The sequence below is a fragment of the Xiphophorus couchianus genome, chromosome 9 (genome assembly GCF_001444195.1).
Source record: "Xiphophorus couchianus chromosome 9, X_couchianus-1.0, whole genome shotgun sequence".
In the NCBI taxonomy this organism is placed as follows: domain Eukaryota; kingdom Metazoa; phylum Chordata; class Actinopteri; order Cyprinodontiformes; family Poeciliidae; genus Xiphophorus; species Xiphophorus couchianus.
Genome location: NC_040236.1, coordinates 8,289,821 through 8,317,142, shown reverse-complemented (window position 1 = coordinate 8,317,142; position 27,322 = coordinate 8,289,821). Strand labels below are relative to the sequence as shown.

General features: G+C 36.2%; 1 protein-coding gene across 7 annotated transcripts in view; it reads left to right on the top strand.

The window, feature by feature from the left end:
* camsap2a (calmodulin regulated spectrin-associated protein family, member 2a) overlaps positions 1 to 27,322 on the top strand; it is a 42,071-nt gene that overhangs the window by 1,654 nt on the left and 13,095 nt on the right. For 5 of the 7 annotated variants that reach the window (XM_028027971.1, XM_028027973.1, XM_028027972.1 and 2 more), the window contains 6 exons: positions 2,736 to 2,995; positions 15,216 to 15,377; positions 17,064 to 17,147; positions 22,336 to 22,368; positions 23,484 to 23,625; positions 24,013 to 24,152. In XM_028027971.1, the coding sequence (XP_027883772.1) occupies positions 2,736 to 2,995; positions 15,216 to 15,377; positions 17,064 to 17,147; positions 22,336 to 22,368; positions 23,484 to 23,625; positions 24,013 to 24,152 (821 nt within the window). The remainder of the gene's footprint in view (positions 1 to 2,735; positions 2,996 to 15,215; positions 15,378 to 17,063; positions 17,148 to 22,335; positions 22,369 to 23,483; positions 23,626 to 24,012; positions 24,153 to 27,322) is intronic. The other 2 variants (XM_028027974.1, XM_028027977.1) reach the window with 1 other exon arrangement.

The following is a 27,322-nucleotide window of genomic DNA, read 5'->3' as shown; positions in this document are numbered from 1 at the left end:
AATAGAATCATCTGATCCAGTATAATATGTATTTTTCCAGGCCTGGATTAAAAAAAAAAAAACTAGTAAAAAAACTTTTTTGCTTGCACACTTTACTTCCTGTCCCATTGTCTAAAGGTTTTATCCATTGATTGTTCTCTCTGTTGTCTGTTTATCCATCCATCAAGCCAGTCAGCTGTCCATAAATGTACCTCCCTGTACATTTGTCCATTTTGGTCCGCTTATGCTCCATTCCATCTATCTTTGTCCTTCCATTTGTTTGTTCTTTTCCCCATCAATTTGTCCATCAATCAACCTACCTGCTTGTCGGCCTGCCTGTCAATCCATCCATTAATCAATCTGTCCCCCCTTTCAGCAATATATTTGTGAGTTAATTCATCCACATATTCTTCGCTTCATCCAACCAGCGGTTTATTTATACTCCTCTGTCTTTTTGCAAGTCTTAAGTTTTAAAACTTTGTTTTCACATTGACATTTGATAGCACTGTTGCCTGACATCAAGAAAGTACTGGGTTTGAATTTTGGCGTGGAGTTCTCTCTGAGTACTCCCTCAGAGAGAGAAATAATATTTATGAAAGCTTAATTGATATCTCTGTGCTGCACTTAGGAGGTAGCGTGTGCAATTTTTTGCCTTGTTTTTGTGTCTGTGGTGCCTGAGGTAGACAGGAAGCCTGTCCAAGACTGAAAACTCTGAAACTCTGGGACTTGAAACGTATGACATTTTGACATAAAAGTAAGAAGAAACCTTGCATTGGGCACTATTTTGACGTTTAGCCCATCTTCTCTGGTGCATTCAGCGAAGCTTTGGTGTGTTAGGGCTCATCCACTCCCGCTGCTGTTTTGTAACAAGCAGGCAAACATGAGATCCCTTGCAGACCTTCTGTGTATTTTCAATCAGGACTGAATGAATTGGGTTGATTCCAAAAATATAGCCTTCCTTAGGGGGCGGGAGGGAGGCAGGGAAATAAAAGACAGTGAGCGGGCTCGTAGCCAGATCCCTGCCTACGTTGTACCGAATGTTCACATTCATCTAATCTAACTCATTGCTGTAATGCAGGAGCACATCAGGAATATGCAAGTGTGCACAAGATACAAACAACACAGTGGATCGTCTCACAGAAAGCTGCAACACATCATATAGTGATCTCATTTTTAATGCACCAATTCATCTGATGTGATTTATTAGAATACTGCAGACTCAAAGATCTATTGTGGCATGAATACTTTATTTCCAGTGGTAAGCGACAAGGTTTCTATGAAGATTTATTGAATATGATTAAATAAAACCTCTTAGAAAATATTCATATTTTATGCTTTATTCCATTTTATCCATTAATCCTTCCAAGAATACATTTATTTGTCATTCCTTCTTTTCTTCTTTCTTTTCTTCTTCCTTTCCTTCCTTGTTTTGACTAATCACTGAAGAAATATCTCCATAAATTTATAGTCAACTTTCCAAACTAAAAATTTACTTGAAAGGTCTACAAACTGGAAAAGTCTGTAACATGACACAAAAACATGTTGAAAGTTGGAAACAGAGTGTTTGTAAATATAAATAAAGATATACAGTAGATTATCTTATGTATGTAAATACTAAAATATAAAAGTACTTAAAATATGGAGATGAATAATAACCATAGGACAGTTCCTTGAGGAACAAATGTAAATATCTGTCCATACAATGAAAAATTAAAGATTAGAAACTAAAGTTACATTTCTTTTTTTCCTTTCTTTTCTTTTTTTTTTTTAAATAGATTGTGATAATATTTTTAAGGTGGTTAAAGTCAGTATCTGAATAAGCTCTGGTGTCTGCATCGCTGATTCATAATCTCACAGAGTTAATCTTTAAATGACCTTGTATTTGACTGTCAGGCAGGTGATTGATAGATTTTTGTCTGTTTGTCAGAGCCATGTAGTACAGAACATAACATCAGTTCTAAATGCTAAATGCATGCTGTGTTTCTGTTTAGTTCATGCTACTTTCTCAGTGATAACTTGAGTTTATTATTACAGCACTCAAGTGCTTCAGTCCAAAAGGCTAATTTGATGAAGTGAAGTCAGTCAGGGTGGGTTGAATAAAATTAGTATTTTTTTGCACAATTAGTGAAATACTAGTTTATTTTGGTAAATACTTTGTCATTGACTTCTCTGAGGCGATGAACAGTCAGCCGAACACTCACATGCAGCCAGTACCTTTTGAAGATACAGGCAGTGTAGAGGGTTTTCCCAGAGAACTGAAAGCATCACAGATAAAGACGAGATGAATCGATCGGATTCCACTCCTCCTGCAGTTTCTATAGCAACACTAAGGTCTATCCGTATGCATCCAGGTCAAGAGATAATAAAAACACGCACAGCAAAGAAGTAGTATCAGAAGGGAAGAGATAGATTCAATGACTAATGTTTTAAATTAGTCAGAATTTGTGCATTATGTTTTATTTATTTATTTATCTTTCTTTCCTGAGTTTTGCTTTTGTGTTTCTTCTTTAATTTGTGAAACTAAGACTAAAAGTGAATAATTTTTTTTGTCTGATGTTTGTTCCATTTTTGCTTCAGATTTTAATTTTACTTAAAACTGGATTTTGAAAAGGAGGATTTTAACATTCTAACAACCAATCACGGAGAAGTTGTAGCTCTGTGGTTATCCCATTACCAGATAGGTGCCGTGCTAAACTTGCGATTTATGAAACCTTTTAGTTATAAATTAATCCTTTTTCTATCCCACTATTGAACAGACAGCATCCCTGCAGAACTAAAGGACCCCTTCTACACTGACCAGTATGAACAGGAGCACCTGAAGCCCCCTGTGACCAGCCTACTGCTGTCTGCTGACCTGTACTGCAGGGCCGGCAGCCTCATCCTGAAGAGCGATGCTGCCAAGCCACTGCTGGGTCACGATGCCGTCATCCAGGCGCTGGCTCAGCGCGGTCTCTATGTCACTGACCAAGACAGACTGGTCACCGAGAGGGACCTACGAAAGAGGCCTCTACAAATGGTGAGATACTTTGCTTATTGGGTTTTTTTGTGGGCATCAGGATTTAGACTCAAAATCTGATGCCTTGTGTGGAAGGATACTGACCAGTTTTCTCTCAGCAACAGAGGCCTGTTTTGTGCACAAGTCCTTTTTCTCAGTCCATATGTCTTACAAGCATTATACTAAGGAAAGACAGAAATTGGACAAGCAGGCATTTTAGCTAAAACAAGACAAAACAATTACTATTTTATTTTTTTAGCGTTTTTTTTTATTGTTTTATCAGAATGTAAAATGCATGAAGCACTTTTGAAACAACATATCTTAACTGTTTGGATAACTTAAAATATCTGTAGCAGTCCTCAAGGGCCGGTATCCTGCATGCTTTTGTTTTTTCCCTGATTCAACACAATTGAATCAAATGATGGATCATTAGCAGGCCTCTGCAGAACCTAAACATTCTGAGCAGGTAGGTGGCCCATGTGAATCAGCCATGTTGATGCAGAGACACATCTAAAACTGGCAAGACACCGACCCTCGAGGACTGGAGCTGGACACCCACATTCTACAATAACTAACATTACAACCCGAGGAAAATGCAAAACAACACTGAACATGTGGTTATTTCAACAAAGATTTGAACCAAAGGTTCAACAGAACTCTCTGACTTCAACTTCTGCACTTTGTTGTTTCAGTGTTTATTTCCAATACATTTAGGATGTATTCTCCCATAATTTTTAACTAATTTGTCAGCGTTTGAAATGAGATGGCTTTAAAGGCTTCCTGCTGAGTTTGATTGAGGTTTCCTCATTATTTTGGAGCAAAATCTCAGTTGGATGCAGTGCTGGTTCAGTGAATAGCAATTGAGATGCGATTAACGCACAGTGTGCCTGCAGTCTGTTTGTAGACCCTCGCTGCTTTTATTTCTCCTCTATGCTAGTTCAGAAGTTATTTAAGTTTTACGTCAGGGTTTACATTCCAGATTTCTAGAGAAGAAGACAAGCAGTTAGTATTTGTATATGTATATGTAATTATAGTATATGTATAATTTCAAGTAAAATGGAAAAGTGCATATTATACGTGTGTGTCCATCTGTTAATCTTTGGGGGTGGGGGTGTCTGGGTACTGGATTACCCATCCCCTATTACTTCAAAGAGTCTTCTAGTTGAAATTTGTGACCCTTTGTGAGCTGTAAGTGGGGTTCACACCAGAAACAAGCCCAGCATGGATCCTGACTGACTGGTTAGCAGGGAATAATGTAAAGTGTTTATGTGTGACAGGGTTCCTAGTGAATGTGAAAAGGAGCTGATAGATGAGTGGGAAATGCCAAACAAGTTTTGTCTTTTGTTCTTTTTCAACTTTCTCTTATTCCCCCATCACCTCCCATATCCCTTCACACCACTGCATGATGGTTGTTTACCTTTTTCAGATTGGCTCATCAATTATTTACAGCCCGTCAAAATCTGACAGGGCTGCACTTCCTCTGCTCCATTGAGATTACGCTTATCGAAGACCAGAAACAGGAAAAAGATTTCTCTTTTAGAAGATGTGGAGAAAACATCCATAACCTGTGACTTCTTTTGAGAGAACAGAACACTCAGCACCTACCTACAGTTAAAACTGCTGGAATAGATTCATTAAATTTTGCTTCATGGCACTTTTTACTAAGCATCCTTCCTAACCAACACATTCTCACTCCCAACTCGTCATATATTGACGAGTTGGGACGATTTCTGACCATGCGTCACATATTGACGTGAAGGGTACCCCCTTTGCGTCAATATGTGACGACTTGGGCAGGGTCCTTCAGCGTCACATGTTGACGATTTGGGTAGGTGACATGTTTTACGTGGATTATTGAACCGAAGGGTTCTCGCAACCGCTGCCGACACTTCAAAACCCGACGATTTGGTTAGGTTTAGGGCAAAAATTACGGTAAGGCATAGGGTAAAACACCTCGCGTCACATATTGACGCAAAAGGGGTACCCTGCGCGTCAATATGCGACGAGGACGGACCGTCCCATGCGTAAATATATGACGAGTAGGAAGTGAGAATGGGCTGTCCTAACACAGCAATTTGTGTCGAAGGGAATAATTTTAGGAATAAGCAAGTCTACGTGATGTCTAAAGCAGTTTCACTCAGTCGGTCAGAAGATGGAGATGCTGATAATGTCTAACTTGTGTCATAACACTGCATATTTTCTGACATTTTCACTGCGTTTCTAATTTGACTTTGCTTTGCAGTGGTATTTTCTCTGTCGCTCTCTTTTTTTGTCACTGTTCTGCCCACTCATCCTACTGTCTTCTGCCATGTGATGAATTTCCACACGTGAAGATGCAGAAATCGAATCACAGATCCCACCCACTCAGTCGCCCACACTGATTCTGTATCCCATGCTCTATCTTCTCTACCTGATTGGCTTGTAGAGTGTAAAGGAAGGAAAAGCAGGGGTAGACTGACAGTCTGAAAGCATGTTTCTATCCTCATACACTGAAGCTTACAGAAAGCATCACTGGAAGAGAAATGTTCACTGTTTAGGTTGAAAAATTCCTTTGGCTTCAAAGGCTTTCTGTGCAACTCTGATGAGCATCAAAACATTAAGTCGCCTACATAGTTACCTCCAATTAATCTGAATACAATTACAGGTACATTTCTTTGCATGATAATAATGCTGCATCAGAGTGTTTTTAATATAGAATGTATGCACTACTTCAGACTATTTATGAGTGACTTTAGAACCTAAAATATAGGAAATCTAGATAAATAAATTTTTGATTTTTGTCTTTTCATGCATGCCCGTTTATCTAATGTTTGTGTCACTTTTTAACAAGATTCAGTTATACGAACTAGCTCTAGATTGCTCGTCAGATCACTGAAGCAGGTCAGAAACAGTGGCTACCATTTAATATAACAACAATCTGATCTGCACTGCAGCTCTCGTGGTTAATTGTTTTGCTCGAAGGCAGCTCTGCACCTCAATTATCACTGATCATAGACACCAATAGCCTTAGGAAATTAGCATCACAAAGGAGCAGGCTGTTAATTCACGCTACATGATACACACTGATGGAAATTATTCTACTTACTAGTGATATGATAAATTTGTGCATCACTTTGAGTCAATGAGTCACTTTAAATGCTTGTTTGCCAAAACTTCTAAATTTAATGCATACAGCTCAGAATTTTTGCAAGGAAGTAAATTCAACATCTGTAGCAATACACCGAGTGTCAGGGAGTGAGATTGCATTGAGATGGCATTTCTTCAAAAAAGCTGAACAGTTTAAATCATAACTTTCAAAATATATCAAGATGATTATATTGAGAGGAAGAGAGTGTAGAAATTATTGTATTTTAAAAGAAAGGCGTGTTATATTAGAAGTGTAAATTAGTTGGTGATGTTTTGCATTGGAGAGGATGGTACATTGTAGTGGGAAACAATTTATTCTCGATAAAAGACATGAGTTCTTACTGATAAGTGTAATCTGTAACTATGGAAAAAAAATTATGTTATAACTTTATTATTTACCAAAGTGGATGGAAATGGTGTATGCCCAGGCTATGATTCTTTAATGTACATAAATCAGACTGGCAGGCTGTGATTGGAGAGCATTAATCAGAGACAAGAGGGTCGCTGTAACTAAAGACATGCAGAGATTAACAGCTCAGGTGGGAGAATCTGTTGACAGGATTGTTATTGTACTCGACAAATCTGGTTTATGCAAAAAAAAAGCATGGACTAAGAGACAGCGATAAGACAGAGTCCCAACAATGAAACAATGGTGGTAGCCTCATGATGTGGGGTTGCTTGTCCTCACCCCACAGGTGAGCTGTACTTACCTTTTTTCTGGACCCAATATTAGTTTTTCAGTAACAAGAAGCTGCTCCAGAGAAGGACAGAAGATTAACATAGGGTAGAAAAGACATACAGCCAGAGCTACACTAGTACTATTTAGATGAAAACACAGTATGTTGGTATGACCCAGTTAAAGTCCATTTTAAATCACATATGTGGCAAAACTTGACAAATGTTGTTTACAAATTCCATTCATCCAGTCTGAGCTATTTTGAAAAGAAAAATGGACAAAAATTTCACTCTAGATGTGAGTACCAACAGTCAAACTTGAAAGACTGTAATTTTTTGAAAACTGTGGTTCTGCAAAGTATGACAGAATGTAAAACATTCAAGTATTTTATATGTACTTTTTCAAGACCGTGTATGTACTTCAGCCATAATTACGCTTTAATGACAAAGAAATCTGATCAAATAATCCAGAAACTTGCAATCAAAAAAATTAAATGTAGGATTGATTTCTAACATACTATGCTTTATATAATAAAAAAGTAGGTTTTGCCCAGCTTAATTTTAGTCTATCGATAAATGTGGTTGTGTTCAATTGGCACAAATTGCTGTTGAGGATACCAACAGCAACAGTAGTTTTCAGAAAGACTTGTAGATAAACATTTTTTTTCAACTTTATGATGTAACAGATGTGAATCTTACACAGAAGCGCTTTATTCATTTGTGTTTCTAAGCATGGCACATTTAAAACAGAGTCATCTGAGTAAGTAATTAGCTCACCATATGTGGACCCAATATTGGTTTTTCAGCTATGCAGTGATATACTGTCTCCTGTTTAGCTTGGATGAATTTGGAGAGTTAATTTCCTCCTATTATTTTACCTCCTTTTTCTCTGCCTCCATCACAACCCCTATTGGGCTGGCGCTTTCGTTTCCATGGTTACACTCCCGTAGGTTGAGGGCTGCTTTCGTGTGTGGTGGTGGATGCAAGAGTAGGGGTGCTTGTGCCTGCATATGTTGTATTCAGCACGATGAGCTTGTATGTTCTGCGTGCATTTGAACATGTCTGGGGTGTGTGGGTTGGTGTGTGTGTGTGTGTGTGTAGCAAGGACTGTAGTGGTGTTGAAAGGCTGTGAGAGGGAGAATGCTGAAATGCTGGCTTCATCCAAGCAGGCAGATGGCATTTCTAAGACTCTGTATCTCACACTATGACACCCCTCCTTACACACACATTTATATGCAGAACTAAGGAAAGCTCTTGTGGGGACCAAGCTGAACATCGACTTTACACAACTGTGTTACATTAGCAGTGCCTGTAGTGACTAATGCATAGCACTCTGAAACTTCCTTCTTATGTGATTGAAAAATAAATACAAGTGAATTCAATTTACTTTGATTTTAATAATCTATTAGCAAACAGTGAGAAGCTAAACAGAAAGATCTAACTGCTGACCAGTCAAGCTATTTCTTTCTGCTTCTGGCTTAATCATAGTAAATACATTTGGAAAATGTCATAAATGACTCCCAGGCTGTGAGTAAAATATGGCTGGATCATCAACAGTGAGGATATCTTTTGGCAAGAGAGCTGAATCTCTCTGTACATGAGAGCATAAAACAAACACTCCCAATATCTTATATCCAGATTGTTTCGATCTTCTCTTTAATTGCTTGCATTATTTTGTTCGGATAAAAAATTTAAAATGCTTAAACCTTATGTCCCTTTATAGTTTTTAAAGGCATACTTTCTCTTCTGCTCTGTTTTTCTTGTGCATCTTTTTTTTTTTTTTGGCATTTCCAGCATACCATATGAGAAGGGTGGTTGCCTAGACTTGCCAGGGCAGCTTTGCTCTACAGAAATGATATCTGGAGATGGTGTTATGAATGTGTGATTGATCTATCACGCCAGGATTGCACCTTGAATCAAAGTAGACAAGTCACACTGATGAAACAGGAAACTGTTTTTGTATGACCTTCATGATTTTGGAATATTTGTAAAAGTGTGTGAGTGTGAATGTGTGTGTCTGTGTGTAATGTACTCTTGTACATTATTGTATCCAAAGCTTTATAGTGATCACAAATATGTTGCTATTTCTCCCCTAATAAAGCAGGAATAATTAACCCTAGGTTGTTTTAATTATTCATTTATTTAATAGAGTCATACCAGTGAAATATCCAACTGTATTTTAAAATCTCTTGATTTTCAGTAGTAGTAATAGTAGTACAAGCATTTCTTGCACACAGTTAATTACTGGTTGTAAAAAGTCTCTGTTTAAACTTCTGATTTTGAACTGTTTCACTAAAACGTTTCACCTTCTGATTACTTTAGCCATACTTTAAGCCTATTAAGCATTCTTAAATCTCCTTAGAGTTTAAAGAAGGGATTTTATGACTAATATCTCACCCTCTGCTGTTATTGCAAGCTGCGGATTACAGGGATGTAATGCAGCAGTAATGAATATTTATTTAAAATATTACCTGTGCCTGATTTGGTAGCTTTCTTTGTTCTATGCTAACAAACACTAAATGAGCATTTGAGATAGAAGATGTGTAGCTAGATGATATGATGTGATTTTTAAATAGCATATCTATATCATGGTAACATTTAGGAAATATTTTCCAGATGATCTGTTGATATGTTCTTTGCTCAGACCCACTTCACTTTAATTAACAGTAAAAAGCCAACAACATATAATTGTGCTTCTTTTTATTTAACTTTTGCTTTACTGATGCTTTTCTGGCCATCATGCCTCTGTGTTATTGCCACATATTTCATCTCACCACTAATATGTTCCTTAAAAATCTGTATGTCAGATTCCTGTGGCTCCATCATCAGCTTTGACGTTACTCTCAAAAACACTGAAGAGACCATAAAGATGTTTTCTGATCTTTATTGTTGTGAGGTTGTCTTAGTCCTGAGTTAGATGTATTTTAAGAAAGCTAATGAAATCAAGATTACATTTTCCCTCTTTCTGACAGAATAGTGGTGATCATGCCGCAGAAAATACTGTTGCCCTCCGTTACTGATTCATGCTGAACAAAGGCAGCTCCTAGAGAAAGCTCCTAGAGAGGGATTTTTAAATAGCATGCTATACTGCACTTTGAAGTTTAATTTGAACTATTCTATTAGGTTCCACAGCTACTTTGATTAAAATGAGGTTTATTACACAAGCACTGTGTTATTTCTATCTGGATACAATATTTTTTCAAACCAGAGGCCTCTTTCAGCACATACGTGAGGGTCAGCCCTGTCAGGGAACCCTGATCTAAGGTTAGCTGTGAGGTTTTCACCTAATTGTTAGGCTCTTTTTGGCGCATATTCAGGGAGAAGGTATGCTGCTCCAAACATTTGATGCCAGACCTCACAATTGGCATTTTGGAGATGTTAAAATCTGCTTGTGTGAAACTGTGTGTGAGAGCACTTTTAATCAGGTTCTCATTGTGGTAGACTACTAAAGACAACCTACCATCTATTCATCTGAAAGTTAAAACCAATGCGAAATGATCTGAGTAAGGAAAACTAAATTTTTGATTAAGTTTGCTAATATGAAAAGGCATTTATGCTTGAGTATTTTACTCCTTCAGCAAGAGAAAAATGCAGTTAAACATGCCTACTTGTTGACTGAGCTTGTTCATGCTACCTTGGTTAATCTAGACTTGAATTTTTGATGAAAAATCTTCTCCAGGGGAAAGCTCATAAATTTGGTACACATTTATAGTATCCTTTCACCTTTCTAATAAGATGCCACTTTATGCATTTTTAAACTTTTTTTGTACATATTTTAAGTCTTCATCCATTTTCTCCCTACCTGCCAGTGCATAAATAAAAAGGCAAAGTGCATGTAAAAGGTTAAAAGTTTTTTCCACAGTATAGCATTTTCTTTTTTGAGAACATTTTCTGACCTCTGAGGAGACCGAAGAGAGATACAGCTAAGTGGTTTTCCATGTCCAGCAGAGTACTTACCTGAAATTAGACAGCTTCAGTTTCTCTGCTTTAGCCTAGAACTTTCACAGGATAACCATACGACTAAAAACAGAGCATATTTCAGTATTATTTTGTGCTCAAACTAATTTTAAACCACAGATATATTTTGTGATTGCTTTGTATTGTGTGAGTTCAAAACACTTTGTTTAGTGGAGTTTCTTTTCTAAAAATAGTCATTAAAGCCTTGACATGTGGGATTTTCCTGTGTGACTGAGTATTTGTAGTACTAACCTCCAGTTGCATATTTTCTGAAGAAATAAAGTCAGTGTGGAGATTTTAATGGTTTCCTAAAGATCTTTTTCTATGCTTTGCCTCAGTAGCAGGGAAGATGAATGCATTGCATATTCTCATTATCATCAAATCATACTAGAGGTTCAAAGTACTGACTATGGAGATTTTTGTTGGATTTACAATGGACACATGATTGTGCAGAAAAATACATATACAGACACTAGACACTCTGTAGCAGGTCTCTGTGGTTCACATTTGCAATTCTTTTATGCGATGCTAAGTCAACCTTCTACTAAGGATTAGCCATCTTTTTTTTTAATGCTGTATTAAAGATGAGCGGTATTTACCTTTTTCCTCAGAGAGAGTGCTGTGTGGCAGTACAATGTAAACAGGATATCGACCGTGAAGCTGCATCTCCTTACCTCCTGGGGAATCGGCTTAAGATTTATGGATTCAATTGGCTGAAAAAGCAACAATTTGTGTGTTTTATTCTGTAAAGTATGTTGGTGTATTAGTGGCTGCATGGTTTAAAGGGGATTTTATTATTGTTATAGTGGTTAAATACCTCACTATATATTTTTATAGTTATCAGGCAGAATATTTGATCTTGTCAAAACTAAATCAAACAGCAGCAATCTTTTTGGAATCTTAATAGTTCCCCGGTCAAGGCATCTGATCTTAGTGAGCTAGAGTGATCTATTGAAATTTAACAGAGCAGCTGCAACTATGTGTAGTTGGAGGAGTTTGATGCTAATCGTTTCTGATAGAAAGCATATGTGCACTGCAAACATAAAGGTTATAAACCATCATGCTATAACAGGGAAAAAAAATCTCTGCTACAAATGTCAGGGTGGATTTTTTACAACAGCTATAAAGCTTTGGTCTTCCTTCTTTTCCCGTTTATCCTCCCTACATCCATTCAGTTGCTACTGTCTTTACATATCCTACTATATTTAATCAGAAGTGGATTCATACTCCTTTGTCATTTGGTAAACAGTTCTGTATCTGGCACTGTAAATAACCTGAAATATGTTTTTTGTGGCATAAGCATGCCAAAGCTTTTGTGTACTGCTTGCAAAGACCAATTAGAGACGCCTTTTCTAAATTTAGATAAATAGCATTAGACACTTGTATTTGTTTTGTAACAGCAGATGCTTTGTTACAGGATTAGGTCATAACTTGGCTAGTTGGCAGCTCTGCTGCAGACTAAAAGCAGAGATTGTTGCTATTCTGTAAACAGTAAAGTTAACAAATAAGCTTCTCAAAGAGAATACTATTACTCCACTTACATGAATATCAATCAATCTCAAAACAGCCTTATAATCCATGAACCAGTATGATATTTTCAAAGTATAATATTGATTATACTGTTACTCTGCTAAAGTTGTACTTTTATGAGCAAGAGATTGCACCTATTTTTCAGTGCCGTGTGACTAACCAGAGTCAAATTTCAAATTTTGAGAATTTTTTTTTCACCTCTTCTTACCATTTTACACGTTTAATTGTGAACAGTAAATATAAGCAAAACAAAACTAGCAATTTTTTAATTACTGAGGCATCAGACAATATTTACTATCACTATATCAACATCTATAGTGTGAGTGGTGTGAGGAGCTCCTAAATCTGAAGAAGTGCTTTTACTGTAACACATCTTCCCTCACATTACCCTGACATCATTCAAAATAATTAGAGACAGTGGGTCTGTGGTTTAGTTAACAAGATTAACTCCTCTGTTGTCATTTATGTTATCAGACCAGATTACATCCAAATCAATATTGTGATATTACTCAGCAGATGTGCTCCCTTTGAAGGCTCACACTGATTTCTTGGCTTTTCTAAAATTACTGCTGCTTTACATCAAGCGTCTTGTTGCGCAAGTGTAGAAAAAATGTAGTTTTAAAAACTAGTGATAGTATTTATGTGCCTGTCTGAGTATGTGTGTCTTTAGGATTATGTTTAACACTGTTTGGACAAGCTTAATGAGGGCCAGTAGGACCCAGTTTGGCAGTGTATTATTAAATGTGGTTGTTTTGGTGCTCTGATGCCAAATTACAGAGAGAGGAAATGAAACATTGCACTAATGAGATTTCACACAGTTAATTCAGTCGGAGCTGCAAATTCTCCATCATTATTGGATCGCTAGATTTTTTCATTCTTTATTTTTAGGGAGAATCTTATGAATATATCTGTATTTTCCAGAATATATGATCACATTTCAAAGATAATGTATTAATTGTTTCAGGTTGCTAAGACTGTTGTTCATAGAAATTAGTGGCAGAGCAAGTTGTGCATTTAAATGGTAGGTTTACAGCTAAATAACAAGGAATGCTGAGTGAAGATGCTAGTATGCTGCAATAATTTAAATATTCGACTGATTCATTTCTTTATTTTTTTTCACTCAGGAAGGACTTTTGATTATTGCTGGTCAATAATTTCTACAGAGATAATGCTTGAATAATTACAGGTTTTCATAGTTATTACTATATGCCAAAACAATTTATCCAATTTTATTTCAATATGTTAAAGTGTGCTGAACAACTTAGACTACATGACCAGGACTGTGACTATTGCTATGATTCTGGACGCTTTGATTTACAGAGCATATGTATTTAGAGCATTGTTTTTTTTTGCCATTTACTGGATTGAAAATGTGACTTGTGTGTTCAATAAACATTGTGTATTCATGATTTTATAGAAACAGAGAGACTTTTTAAAATCTCAGATATTTTTAGGGGTTTTGTAAAATCATTGAACAAGTCTAGTTTTCTTTAAATGTAAGGTAGGTAGATACCATCCATATTTTACGTAATTAGTGATTAGCTGTTAAAAACATTATGCAACAAAAACCTGATAGATGCAGCAATATACTTTTGACACTTTTTAAATAAAAACCTGGGATTTTGCAATAACAAGTGGAGCAACCACGTATAATAAATGACACTTATGTTTCATGAACTCTGCTGCCCGAAATATGCTTTAATTGGATTCTCAAAGGCTAACGGTCGCTGTGAGAAAACTGGGTCTCGTAACAGGGGATGAAAGGGATGGAGACACTTGTTTCCAGGGTAACGGAAACAATGGGTTTAAGCTAAGGATCGTCAGATGTTCATTACAGAAAAGAGATTGTCTTTTCTTTTTAATGGTGTTCAATTTTGTCAAAACTTTGCAATTCTCTGTGAATATGATGAGTCTCATTGCCAGATTATGTTGTAGTCATTTTTTTACTGAGGTAAAAATCTGGTCACGGTTAAAATAGGACACTGATCAGTGTGTCAGGTGTACAAACTCGGTTAAGTTTTTTTAATCACTCATTCTCTGTTTCATTACTCACAGCTGGGCTTTCTTATCTTAAGATCCTATTTCTTGTAAAGTGAAGAGAATATTATGTTGATTGTTTGAGACTCAGCTGTGTGTGATTTACCTCAGATGTCAGAGTTGCCAATGGCATCACACCCAAGTTGGGAGTGTTCTAATTGCAAGTAAAAAGATGGGATTTTCTCATTCTTGGGGCGCTAACTACTGGAAAGAAATGCTGCTAATAATATACTAATCATTTTGAATTTCATATACATTAAAACACCAGAGAAAAATGGGTAACACTTTATTTGACGGGTTGTGAATAAGACTGTCATGATACTGTAATAACTTCATAAATTATGTAGCTTTATGTTATTAAAGCTAAAGTTTAATCAGTAATACTTTTATAACAAATTTATGTTAGATCATGATTTCTTGGTTAATGTAAAGATGTCATAACAAAGACATTTTGAATAATGTCAACTTTGTATTAAAAGTGTCAAGATTTACCGAATGACAGTCATAAATATTCAAAAAGACTTACTCATGTTCATGACAGGCGTTATGTCATGTTTATGACAGTGTCATAACAGTCTTATTCACAACCCGTTAAACAAAGTGTTACTGAAAAATGTCAAATAACAGTTTCATAGCACTATGTGTTTTAATGTATCTGATTTATTAGGATACAAACAATCAAATGCACTAATAAAGAATAATGTCCATATTTACTCAATTATTTTTGCCCTTCAGCCATATTGGACACTATATGACAAATAGTGTCATATTTGTCTAGTGTCAAATGTGACACTAGACAAAAAGTCAGACTTTGGACAAATTAAGACACTCCACCCTTAATGTGGATAAACTGGACCAGCCCTTAACTGCACATGAACCGTTAGTTTTCACCTGCTTTGTGCTGTTGTTCTCCTAGGGTGCCCACTTGGCCATGATTGACACTCTGATGATGGCGTACACAGTAGAGACTGTAAATGTGGAGAAGGTAATGGCTTGCACTCATCAGTATTCATCCTGCGACTATGAGGAGGAAAGACCATATGATACAGAGGACGCTGTGACCACCTGGATTAACAAGGTTTGGTATTGTTTTTCTGTTGCAGTTAAAGGCTTTAATCCTTTAATTATATTAATTCCAGTGTCTAGAATTGTATCTGCTTATGCATACAAAATGCAGGTTACTGTTTGTTTAACAGAAAAAAAAACATTTCTCAATTACAAACTAAAACTTGTGTTAGACTGACTGACGGAACTTACCATAAATATATTACCTTGGAAAAATATTCACACCCTTTAAAATCTTTCACATTTTCTCACATCAGTGTGTAACAACAAACTTCAGTGTATTGGAATTTTATGTGGTAGTTCAACACAAAATACATTATTGTGGATTTTTTTTCCTTTCTTTCTTTTTTCCAGTTTACTGTAAGTCTTTCTGTAAACTATCTGTAAACTGGGACTTGCATTGTTTTTATAGTAGTCTGTAGTCTGGTACCGCTAAATAAATTCCAGTTCAAACAATTGTTTTCAGAAGACATCAATTCAATAAACAGAGTCCAGTTGTGTATTATTAAAACTCAGTATAGACACAGCTACTCTTTGAGGACCTTAAAAGTTTGCTGAAGGACATTATGAATAGTGTTAGTGGCTGAACATCTGTACTGACAAGCAAGTAGTACATTAATCACAGAAGTAGTTTGCAGTATCATACTAACTCTGGGGGAGTAAGTTTGTCACTCCATTTGTAAAAACTTTGACGCCATGTATTATTTGCATTACTATTGGCAATAATGCACTACTTTATATTAGCCTATCACAAATGTCAAATAAACAACTTTGAAGGTTGTGTTTGTAAAAGATTTAAGAGGTATGAATACATTTGCAAGGCACTGCTGTTACAGCATAAACCTGTCTGTAAAATAACACAGCTTATTATCTATCTAGACTTGTAACACAGGACTGAGGAACACACAGGGACTCATTTACATGATAAACAAAAGGGCAACATAAATTTGGAGCTTCTAACTGAACCAAGCAGGATATGGGCTTATGTCAATCTAAACCAGTTATCTCTACAAATGACATTCACACTGTTGCTTGTGGAAATGGATAATTCAACAAACACTCTGCTCATCTGGCATTTATAATAAAGTGGGTAAACAAAATCAGTTTCTTACTAAAAGCTCTCTCAGTGTCCCCTATGAATTTGCAAAAAGCCACTTAATAGCTTGAAAATAAAACATCCTTCTAGTAGTAAAGGAATAATTTCACACTATGCTATTACAACAAATATAACATGACTAGATTTGAACCTGCACTACTTCAAAAACAAATCAGCTGTTAATATATTTCTCCCATCCATATAAATTGCAACATGGTTGCTTTTGCAGGGCTGCATGCACAGATGGCTGCATGCACAGATGACAGAATCCAGTCAGACTCTGTTTACATTCTTCTAGCTGCAGCTCTGGAGGGCTTCCAGATCTGGACTTCAAACACACTCAGATCAGACAAAGGGTTACAGGAGGTGTGGTCATGGTCTCCTGCTAGAAAGGCATATGGCTCCCTGTTGGAATACTCACTACTTCCACAACATGCAGTTTGTAGCACACTGAATTAAAACAAGTAAAATCAAATCCTTTGTGTTTTGCAATGTAAAACCATAATTGTTTAATGTATTTAATCACTTGGAGCTGTGTTTTACACTCTCAAAGATGTTGTTTCTTTCTTTGATAATAGAGTATTATTTTTCCTCCCCCATTAGGTAAATGAGTATCTGAAAGATGTTATTGCTCAGGAACAGAAGAAGAAGGAGACACAGAGTGCTGAGCAGACTGGGAGTCCTAGGGTGGGTGTTTTCTTTTGACTTTTCTCATCTAGCTGTAGCACTTCACACACTGCATATACTGTACACAGTGTGATGGACACATTCAACTGAGCTGAGTGAAATCCTTGGCTCCAAGTAATGGATTTACCACAGCATTTCTCTTTGACTGACACTTATTTTTCCCAGACCTCTGTGTTACTACAGTATTTCAGACAAGTTTCTTGACTGTGTGAAGCTGTTTAAAACTTAGCCAGCATCAAGAAAATTCTTAGTCAGATATTTTTGTTTCAATGTTTGTTTAATGAATATTAAACCAAGAAATTAGATATTAAAGGCATTGATGTTTACCCACTCATCTTTTGAATCTTTGTCAGAGGGTCAGGACTCTCCAGTCTAATTAGATAAGCAGTTATTTAGTCTTGGTTGAACCTTCAGGATTCCCTGCAGTCACAGATTGCTTATGTAACTTTCTCCAGAATCAGCGCTTATTTTTTATACTCTAAGATATGGAGGTGATGCCTATGTGGTTTTTTATGTATAACTGAAATAGTCTCTGTATTCTGCCTGTTTGAGTCTGTTTGCCAAAACAGTTTCTTACCCAATGAGTATTGCAATAACTCATTAATGCTCGACATATATCATAATGAGCATTTCATTCTTTAGATAAAAACATACATTGACAGAAATGTGCACAAAAAGTTGTATTGCATTTGATGTTCATACAGATTTCAATTGTATGCTGTTTTAAAAGCACTATTCTCTAATTTACAAAACAATTAAATAAGAAAATAAATTTTTTTTTAAAAAGTTAAGCAAATATATATTTAGGTGACGGGTCAATTGAAACAGCTATAATTACAGCATTTTTTAAGATCCACATTATTTGGATAACTGAAACTATGTGATGAAAATAGACAATTTAGGCATAGTCAAAAATAGTTTCTTTCATATTCACTTCTATCTTTATTGCAGTAAATACCACAACATATGATAACATTTAAGTTAAAATTATGTTGTATGCAAGAACTCTGTTCTTTTATTGTTTCCATGACCGATGAGTGATGCAAACGTACTCCTCTGTAAAATTAGATCCAAGTTTCTCTTCATAGTGCAGCTGTTTGTAAGCTTTTGACTCTTCCAGTAATACAGACAGTCGGTGTCTGATTTTATGGCACCTTTATCATTGCAATTTATTATCCAGTAGCAATAAAATTGGATTATAGTTTGCTACTGAAGCAGGAGTGGATGTACATAGTATTTTTATGGCTCCACTTTGTTTTAGCATCTGTGATGCGTTTATTACTCTGCAGCAGTGAGGAGGAGAGTTTCAAACAACGTGTCAGAGAGAGGAAGAGGAGGTGAATGATGTCACTCATGGACTCACCTTCATGTTTATCCTTCATGCCTTGTCTGGCCGTCTCCCTTCCATGTCCTTGAATAGTCACTGCCAGCAGTTTTAAAGAAAGGATTGACTTTTGAAATGCTGCGGTGGCTTCCTCTCTGTCATCTGGACCTTAAACATGTTCAGGGATTGAGAAAAAATTATATTATATATTATTGACATATTGTTGTCACGTTTCCTACCTCCATTTCCTTTGCCCCCAAAGAAATAAAAAATTTCTTTTTATTTCTTCCATTTCTCTCTCCCAAGTTATGCCATACAACACACTCTGACATAACACGATTGGTGTTGCTTCATCTTAAAGATGTTAAAAGCCCATCTCATGCTAAACTGGCAGCTCAGCTGCCTTGTTTTGACCTCCAGAGATGGGAGAACTGCACTTCCTTTTCTCAGGGCTGCACAGTGTTTGACGATGATCTGACCAGTCAGTGTGCAGACACAGCAGTGCATGCCTCAGCTATCCTTCACAAACACACAGCTAGGCACACATGCTTTAACTGGTAAAGTGGAACCAGAAAGTGAAATCATATCCTCATTGAAACTTCTGGGGGGGGCTTGTACTACTGAACCAAAAACTGAATGATAAACATGGTCACTTATTATCTATTTAGTCTAGTCTGATGCTGATTTTTGGGTGATAACAAATCCCCTTGTTTGGCCCAGGAGCTGTGGAGTTGACCTTCCACTGTCCTCATGAACCTCAAGGCTACTAGCCTTAGATGCCGTGTGTGTGTTGGTGTTGTGTCCTTGTTGTGACTTCTATGTCTTTTGCTTATGGCAGACTTTGCTGTAGTTTAATAGACAAACTCGCTAAATGCTTCATTTGAACACATTCTGATGTGTTAGACAGATTTCAGGCTCTCTGGAGATTACGTGATTTTTTTCAGTTTAAAGTCTAATTATTAAGTAAAGTTATTTGTACCATCCAACTAAAACTTTAGCAAAACATTAAATTTCTCTCCTTGTAGTAATTACATAATAACGTATTATGTTAGGTAGGTAATTTACAGTATTATTGTAATGGGGATGTGGTAAAGTGCAAAGTTTTTAGCATATGTATTTAGACTAAACATGTTATAATAGTGTGTATGATATAATTTTGTCAAGCACCAATTAATCAGGCAGTGATCAAAAGGTGGCAATTTCCAACTGATTAACTCCAAACAGTGATCAACAGGTAATGTAGTGGAAAATATGTAATCCAAGTGCCCCAAAACTGAAATCTCCCACTTTTTTCTGCCTGTAAACACATTAAAAGACAGTATGTTTTTTTTTTTTTTTAATCAAGCTTAGATAATGGTAAGGCTCATGTGCTTTGATGCATAATTGGGAACAATTTTGAAATCTTTTCATTATACTGAGTTCACAATTATTGTACATATTAAGGACACTGCAGCAGACAAAATAATCCTTGATACCCAAAGAGAACTATAGCTAAAAGTTTTATTTTAAATAATCAGTGGTTTGCTATTAATTTTCTTAGAGGAAAAGTTCATTGTCATTTTGAGAGGGAAAATAGAAATGACCATAGGATCGCAAGTTTCTAAAAACCAGTTGCCTTTAAAATAGTACAATGTTACATTTGCTACCTCCAGCAGCTTTTTGTCCCCCTCCCGCCTACTGTCTGCTGTAGGTCTGCAGTTAGTATGAGTCACGCAAACAGACAGTGAGAGACACACACCCTTCTAGGGCAGTCGGGGCGACACTGACATTATTTTATCTCATCAGTTATTTGTAGGGGTGATGGTTGCAACATGACAAGTGTTTGGAAGGTTGATTTATTTTTTTCCTCTAAGGACCTTATATGCCCTCATGGGTTTGACTGGTGGATACACTGTGTAGCACTACTCAGTGAAAAGTCTAACATCAGTTTAGAAGCTGACAGTCTTCCTCTTGTTGTCAAGCTGTGGCAGCAGGCTGTGGTATTTGGAGCCTGAATGATCTGCAAAGTGCATGCTGACCTTTGAATAAAATTTATTAGAATTACCAAGCCATCCAATCATATTGTATCTGATAATAATGACACCTGAATAAATATTTTCAAATTTGCCTTTGCTGGTTCTCAGGTCAGCCTGAAAACCTGTGAGAGTTTGCTTACTTTGTATTGTTGAGGAGCACAGCTTAATTGACTCCTGGTTCTGGAGGGAGTTGGTAGTTTGTCTCAGTCTACAGATGCACTTTTCCACAACAATGACTTTATGGCACGGTTGCAAAAAACTTTCAGGCTTTGAGTTGAAGGGAAAAAGAAGAATTAGATTTACTTCAAGTTGTTGGCACAGAAACCATCTGTTAAAAATATCATTGGATGTTATTAGTGAATGTAATTACGATAGCAAAGAACTGTACAACACAGAGATAGAAAATATTTAAATAAACTTAAGGGAGTAAATACTTTCATGCTTGTAGGAACACTAAATTGTTATAAATTTTTTATGCTGATGGCAATAAAATGAGTCAAATATGAGGCAAACATAATCCTAATTCTTGTGTCCGAATTGTGAATAAACAAAGTATTTATAACTAGTGTTACTTATCAATTGACTGGAACTCATTTGCACAGATTGGGACTAAATCTTGTCTTTTCCTCATGTTTATAAGCTGATCAGTTCTATTTCTTGCCTACCTAAATATATTGTATGATGAACTATTCTGACATCCTGACCAACAGATAAAACTGATTAACCACTAAAATGTTGACTAGATTAGAACAGATGTGGGTGAGCGCTGTGACACTAATCAAATCAGGAAAATCCAGGACAGCTTATGTCTCTCTCTTTTTTTTTTTTGATACTTTTTGTGCCTTTTCTAGTTATATTGATGATTTCATTAGAGTGTCTGTATTTTCCCTACAAGTCACAGCTTTCCTTCTTTGAAGTTATGGAAATGGACGTCATTTTGATTGACGTGAATTTTGGGTCTTTGGTGACTCAAGGGAGTGTGGGAATTAACTTTTAGGTGCAACAAGCCTCGTCTGGAAGCAGCTTACATCGTCAGAGGATAGCTGACAGATTTTGACATGAATGCAGTAGAAATGTTATTTGGATTTTCTCTTTCATGAGACAGGTTTTTATTAACTTGACTGTGAACATTTGAACAGTCAAGATTATCCAACAGATACACTCAGGTATTTTAGTGTGAATCTATTGGAACTGGCATGGAAAAGTGACTGTCAAATTTAAAATACCAATTTCACGGCATTTTAATCATAGCCCTTAAAGGAAATTGTACTTTGATATTTGTTCCTCTAAATTATAATGCATTATCTCAGGTCAAAAAGACTTATGTAATTGCATGTGATTGCAAAAGATGAGAATGTAAATAACAGCGTCATGGCTAACAGGTTCTAAAATTGTCTTTAAATATTACAAAAGTGACAAAAATGGTTTTAGGAGAAGGAAACCTTCTGTTCTTTTCTTATTTTTCTTGAATACATCCCCATGAATTTTAATTTACAAAAAGTACACTTTGTCATGTTTATGTCATTTACTATAAAGTCAGGACCTAATCACAGTAAATGTTCTTACCACACATTTCTTACATCGGAACTTTAAGATGTGACAGTTGTTTTGCTGTATCCACATGAAAGAAAAGATAAAAAGCGAAAGCAATTTAAGCATATTACAACTAAGCTATACAGTTTTTTAAGATGAGTGGGATGTCTTTCATACACACAAAAACAATTACCAACACTTCTTACTTTGGTGTCAGTGCTGTTATGTTACTGCTTATGTTACTAATTGCATTACTAACTAATCTCATTTAGAACATTTCTTTATGGTTCCCTTTCCTTCTGCTTCGCTGCTGCAGTCTCCAACCAAGTGGTACATGAAGCTTGTGCCTGTAAGTCCACTTATCACTGCTGCTCCTTTTGCATCTGTGTTCATAGTGATTTATTTCATCCCTCCCACAGAGCCACACAATATTAGAAAAACATGCTATTGCAAGGTTGATGTTGAACATTGTCACAGTATTAGTTGCTACTAGCCCAGATTTTCCTAATTAATCATTTTTTTCAAAGCTCAATACATGGTAAGAGCTTTTGGATCTCGCTCTTTATATCACTAGACTCTATAACTGTGCTGGAAGGGATCAAAAATAATGAAAGGCAGAGAAATTGGTCAAATTTAATATTGCCAAGCAGGCCATTACAAATGAATATGAATGCATTAATATTGCAATAACAATTTGGCTTGCATATATTTTGAAGCTCTACCTCATTTGTTTGTTGTGTACATAGAATTTCTATTTGTCTTGTCAACAGGTCATCATTTGTCATTTTATACACATCAGAGAGATGACAAAAATCTTCTGATTCTTATTAAACTTGCTTCAGTACCTATTGTACATAGGGATACGTTTAGTGAAACTCATGAAAAAATTTTTTTTTCTATTGTGGCTTTACCTATTTATTACATACTTCTTTAGATTCTATAGGTTATACAACATTGAGGAATTTCTTAAGTTCTCCCACGATTAAACATTAGACAAGAAAAAATACTTTATAGGTTTTAGACAGCTAGGAAGAAATACTGCTATAGTTTGAAATCCATATTTTAGTTATTGTCATTTGAGTGACAAGCCCCTTGTGTTTTTTATTTCACCTAGAGAAAATAAATGTAAATAACTTTACAACATTTGAATACAAATCATTTAAAAACCTATTGTTTCTTGGCTTTGGCACATACCAGTCAATTTCCAAAGTCATCTAATTACCTTCCTTCATGAGTAAATCCTCTAAATTCACACTGTTCTCTAAACTATTTGCCGCTTCTTGAAAGCTCTAATGAAAGCCCAGCTGTTGCGAGGGTCGCTCCATTAATTGTGCCTAATTTTGCCTCCCATTAAGTGAATGAAAAACAGAAACAACAGGATAAGTCTAAATTACAAACTACTGCAAATCTAAGCAAGATGCTGTTCTGCAAAGCACTTGGGTTTAAAGCTGTTTATATCAACAGGCTCGCTATCGGAAAGAGCAGGCCTCTACCCAGCTGGCTCCCTGGATCCCCCCAGTGGACAACCTACTTAAGGACAGCACAGACGGCTCGGCTCTGGGTGCACTGCTGCATTTCTACTGCCCTCAGCTGCTGCCCCTGGATAGTAAGGAGACGAGATGGAAACAGTTGCCGTTTTTAGATTCTGATGTCAGAAAAGAGACGGTATAGTGTAGGTTCACTGAGTGGATCAGTTGTCTTTCACAAACAGAAGATGCATTCAATTGAAGGACCAAGTAAACAAAGCTATCTACTTTGTAAACACATGGTAATTTACTAATTAGAGAGAATCATGGAGAAAAACATCAATCACTATTAAATAACAGTAAACCACTATCTTGACATTTAAGACTTCTACAAATGTTTGAGGAAAAGTTAAAAAAGCTACCTTAGCTGTGTCTGGAAAAAAAGATTGTTAATCTTTCAGTGCAGTAAAAAGCTTTCTAGTCATCAAATTTTGTCTGACAGCTGATGGATCTGTCTGCCCTCATAGATGTCTGTTTGAAGGAGAATATGAGTCTGGCCGACCGTCTCTACAACCTGCAGCTCATTCAGGACTTCTGCAAAGACAACCTGAACAGCTGCTGCCATTTCAGCCTGGAGGACATGCTCTATGCCTCCTCAACCATCAAGGTACAGCCTAAATCAGCATGCATCATTTTTCTTCAACAAAAGACAAAAAGTTCAAAATTATCATGTTGAAATTATCATGAATGATTTCATAATGTTTAGGTTTGCAGTTCTAAACTTCTTGCTGCTTTTTTTTCATTCGGACAGTTAGCTTATTGTCCAAACGCTAACTGATTCTACTCACTGATACATTATTAGGAAAGTTTTTGTTTTACCTATTTTTGTGGACTTTTTTTTCGACACAGAGAAGAAACCCATATGGCATAGTTGTGTATAGGGAGAAAGGCTGAATAAAAGAAAAAAATAAGCTGGGTTGCACGCCAGTGGAGTGAGTCATGCTGTGGAAAAACCTCGTTAAAAACCCTCTGTTCAAACCACAAAATTGGAGAACTCCATACAGGCTGCACTGCTGCTGCGTGCACTTATTTAGCTTTTTCCTTCTATACTATTTGCTTTTACATTGTTTTTCTTACCCTATTTTAGGTCCCACTTCTTTGTGAGACATTCCTTGTGTCTTTCATTTTGTGTTGTTTTCAGACTTTGTGTTTTCTTTACTTCTGCCACTTGTACTTTTTGGTTTGCATTTGTCTCACTAAAATATACTTATTTTTTTCTTTTCCCTTGTTAATGCTTCAGCTTACAGACTTGTCTGTAATTTATTCATAAAGTTAGCATCTTTATGTAGATTTGTGTAAACTTCTTGCTACATGATGATGCTGGAGTGCATCTGTCCTAGAAACAACTCCTGTTTTTCATTTTTTGCTAAGCTCACTTGCTGCCCTACTTTTCTTCCTCCAGCAATAATAACATACATATAGCCAATAATAGTTGGCAGATATGTCAACCATGTCAGACTGATGTACTTTTTAAAATAGAAAAGCGTTTGTTGTTCTCTGTTTTACATTTTATTTTAAATACTTTTCCAAATATTTGCCAGATTTAAAAGTGCATGAACAGCAAATGAGCATTTTATCCTTTTCATCAAATAGCCATCATGGCTTCTGAAACACATGAATACCACAACATCAGAAGACAAATCACAGTGCAGACAACCTAATTGTTCCTTCAGTAACACCCTTTTGTTGGTTGGAGGGTTTATTGCAACTTTCCTTTTGCGCTTCATGTTTTTGTTCTTGTGGTGTCTTGTGGTGTAGTCTCTTCCCCCGAATGCTGCATAAACAGTAAACTGGTGTGTGATTTGATGGATGAGTCTGGCTTTGGCTTGCTGCCGTCTAAACGTGTCTTTGGATTCAGACAAAGACTGTCTGAATATGCTCTGAGCAGAGACAGAATAAAATGTATTTTAAGGTAATACTATCAATATAAATATATGAGTTGGAATAGTTGTATTTCTCATTACTTTGATTAAAAATAGCAAAACATTTAGTATTTTATTACAATACATTTATGCTTCCTCCAAAAAATTCCTCCTGACCATGGTGAAATAAAAAAATTAACTTTTTGACCAACATGCAAAACTGTTTGTGTCTGGAAATAATCATTGCACCGTGAAAACATTGTGCCTATGAAAATTAACCTTATACATACAACCAGGCCTACAATGGAAGTATTTAGATTGTAGCTTATTCATGTTCTAGAATGTTAAAGTCAATGTGTAAATCTAAATCTGATTGCGAATGATGTTCTTCCTCAAAAAGCTCAAGGATTTTGACCACTGTGCTTAGAATTTGTGTTTCAAAACAGGGGCTTTGAGTGTTTGAACTGAGACAACACAAGTGAAGGATTGTTGTGGCAGTTCAAAGGTTAAAATTAATGTTATAACATAAGTGTATAACTATAATGTATCATATTAAAAGTGTTGCCCCAAAAACCTGCATGTTACTGTCAACAGAGCTTAAATGAAGAAAAAAGAAGAGTGATTGTGTACTGAGTCCAGCCAGCAGCATTATTTTGCTGACACTGATTTTTGCAGACATAAAGTTGTCCCAGCAGAGCACAGTTACTGTCTGAAAGAAGCAGTAAAAGGCAGAACTGCAAAGCGAACAAGTCAAATTCGGTAACCTTGACCTGGATTTCCAGGCACACACACCGTCAGTGGCTGTGTGCTGCAGCCCGTCACACTAATGGAGACCTTATTATAAAGACTGAGCTGAGACATTAAGGGGAGGCGAAGTGAGGGGGCTGTTGATACAGAAGAAATTGGAAACAGAACAGAGGTAGTAGGAGTGTGAAGCAATTAGAAAGGTGAGGGAAGGGTCTGAACAGTAATATTGAAGAGAATCACCAGGGTTCAGCTAACTGCCAGCGCACATACTCACGCTAACTTGTTTATTTATTCTTAAGATGGTGTTGCTCTTAAATTAATCTCAATCTATCAGCACCTGTGGGTTGTACAGTTTTGCAAACATCTTTACTCATTCAGCATAATCAAAATTAAAATTGAAGGCTGACAGTTTAAACATTCAACACTTTCATCAGTATCCTCATGAACAAATCAGTCTGCTCATGTAAAATCACGTCTATTGCAAATTACTGTAAATGTAAGATACTTAAAAGACAGTGGACAAGGGATGAGTGCTTAAACAATATGTTTCTTTAAACATGACAATTCCACTTGAGTTCCACCATGCTTTTATAAAACACAGTGTGTTAGCCTTTAAAACCCAACCCCCTAAAATCCATTTATTACATACACAACTTAGCCATTACCCTTAGGTAATGGGCTTGGCTTAGTAAATCATGTCAGCCCTACTCCCCTTTGGACACTCTGCATTTAATTAATTCACAACACATCTAAATTACCATCTGTGGTTGAAAGAATGGATATTTTGTTCACCATGTCTGGTTTTTAACTATCTTTAAACCACTGGACGTCAAGCTTTGCATAAATCTCAGTTAGTTGGTTCTCCATTAGAGGAGGATATTTCAAGGAAAAATGGCTTGACATCTCGATTTTCTGTGAAATGTAAAACTACTGCATCTGACTGATACTAAGTTCAGATCCCGAAGTAGGTTAATGTGGTGCGGTAAAGGGTGTAAAGATAATTAGAATAAATCTAGTAATTTTATTAATGTAGGTAAATTGAAAAAAACAACAACCACTGTTTCCTTTCAGTGTTTTACTGTAAATAGTGAGTGAGGTCAATAATATACACAGGTTCCCCCCATGAAATGTCTTAAAATCAACAATAATATTTTTCATTTCTTTCTAA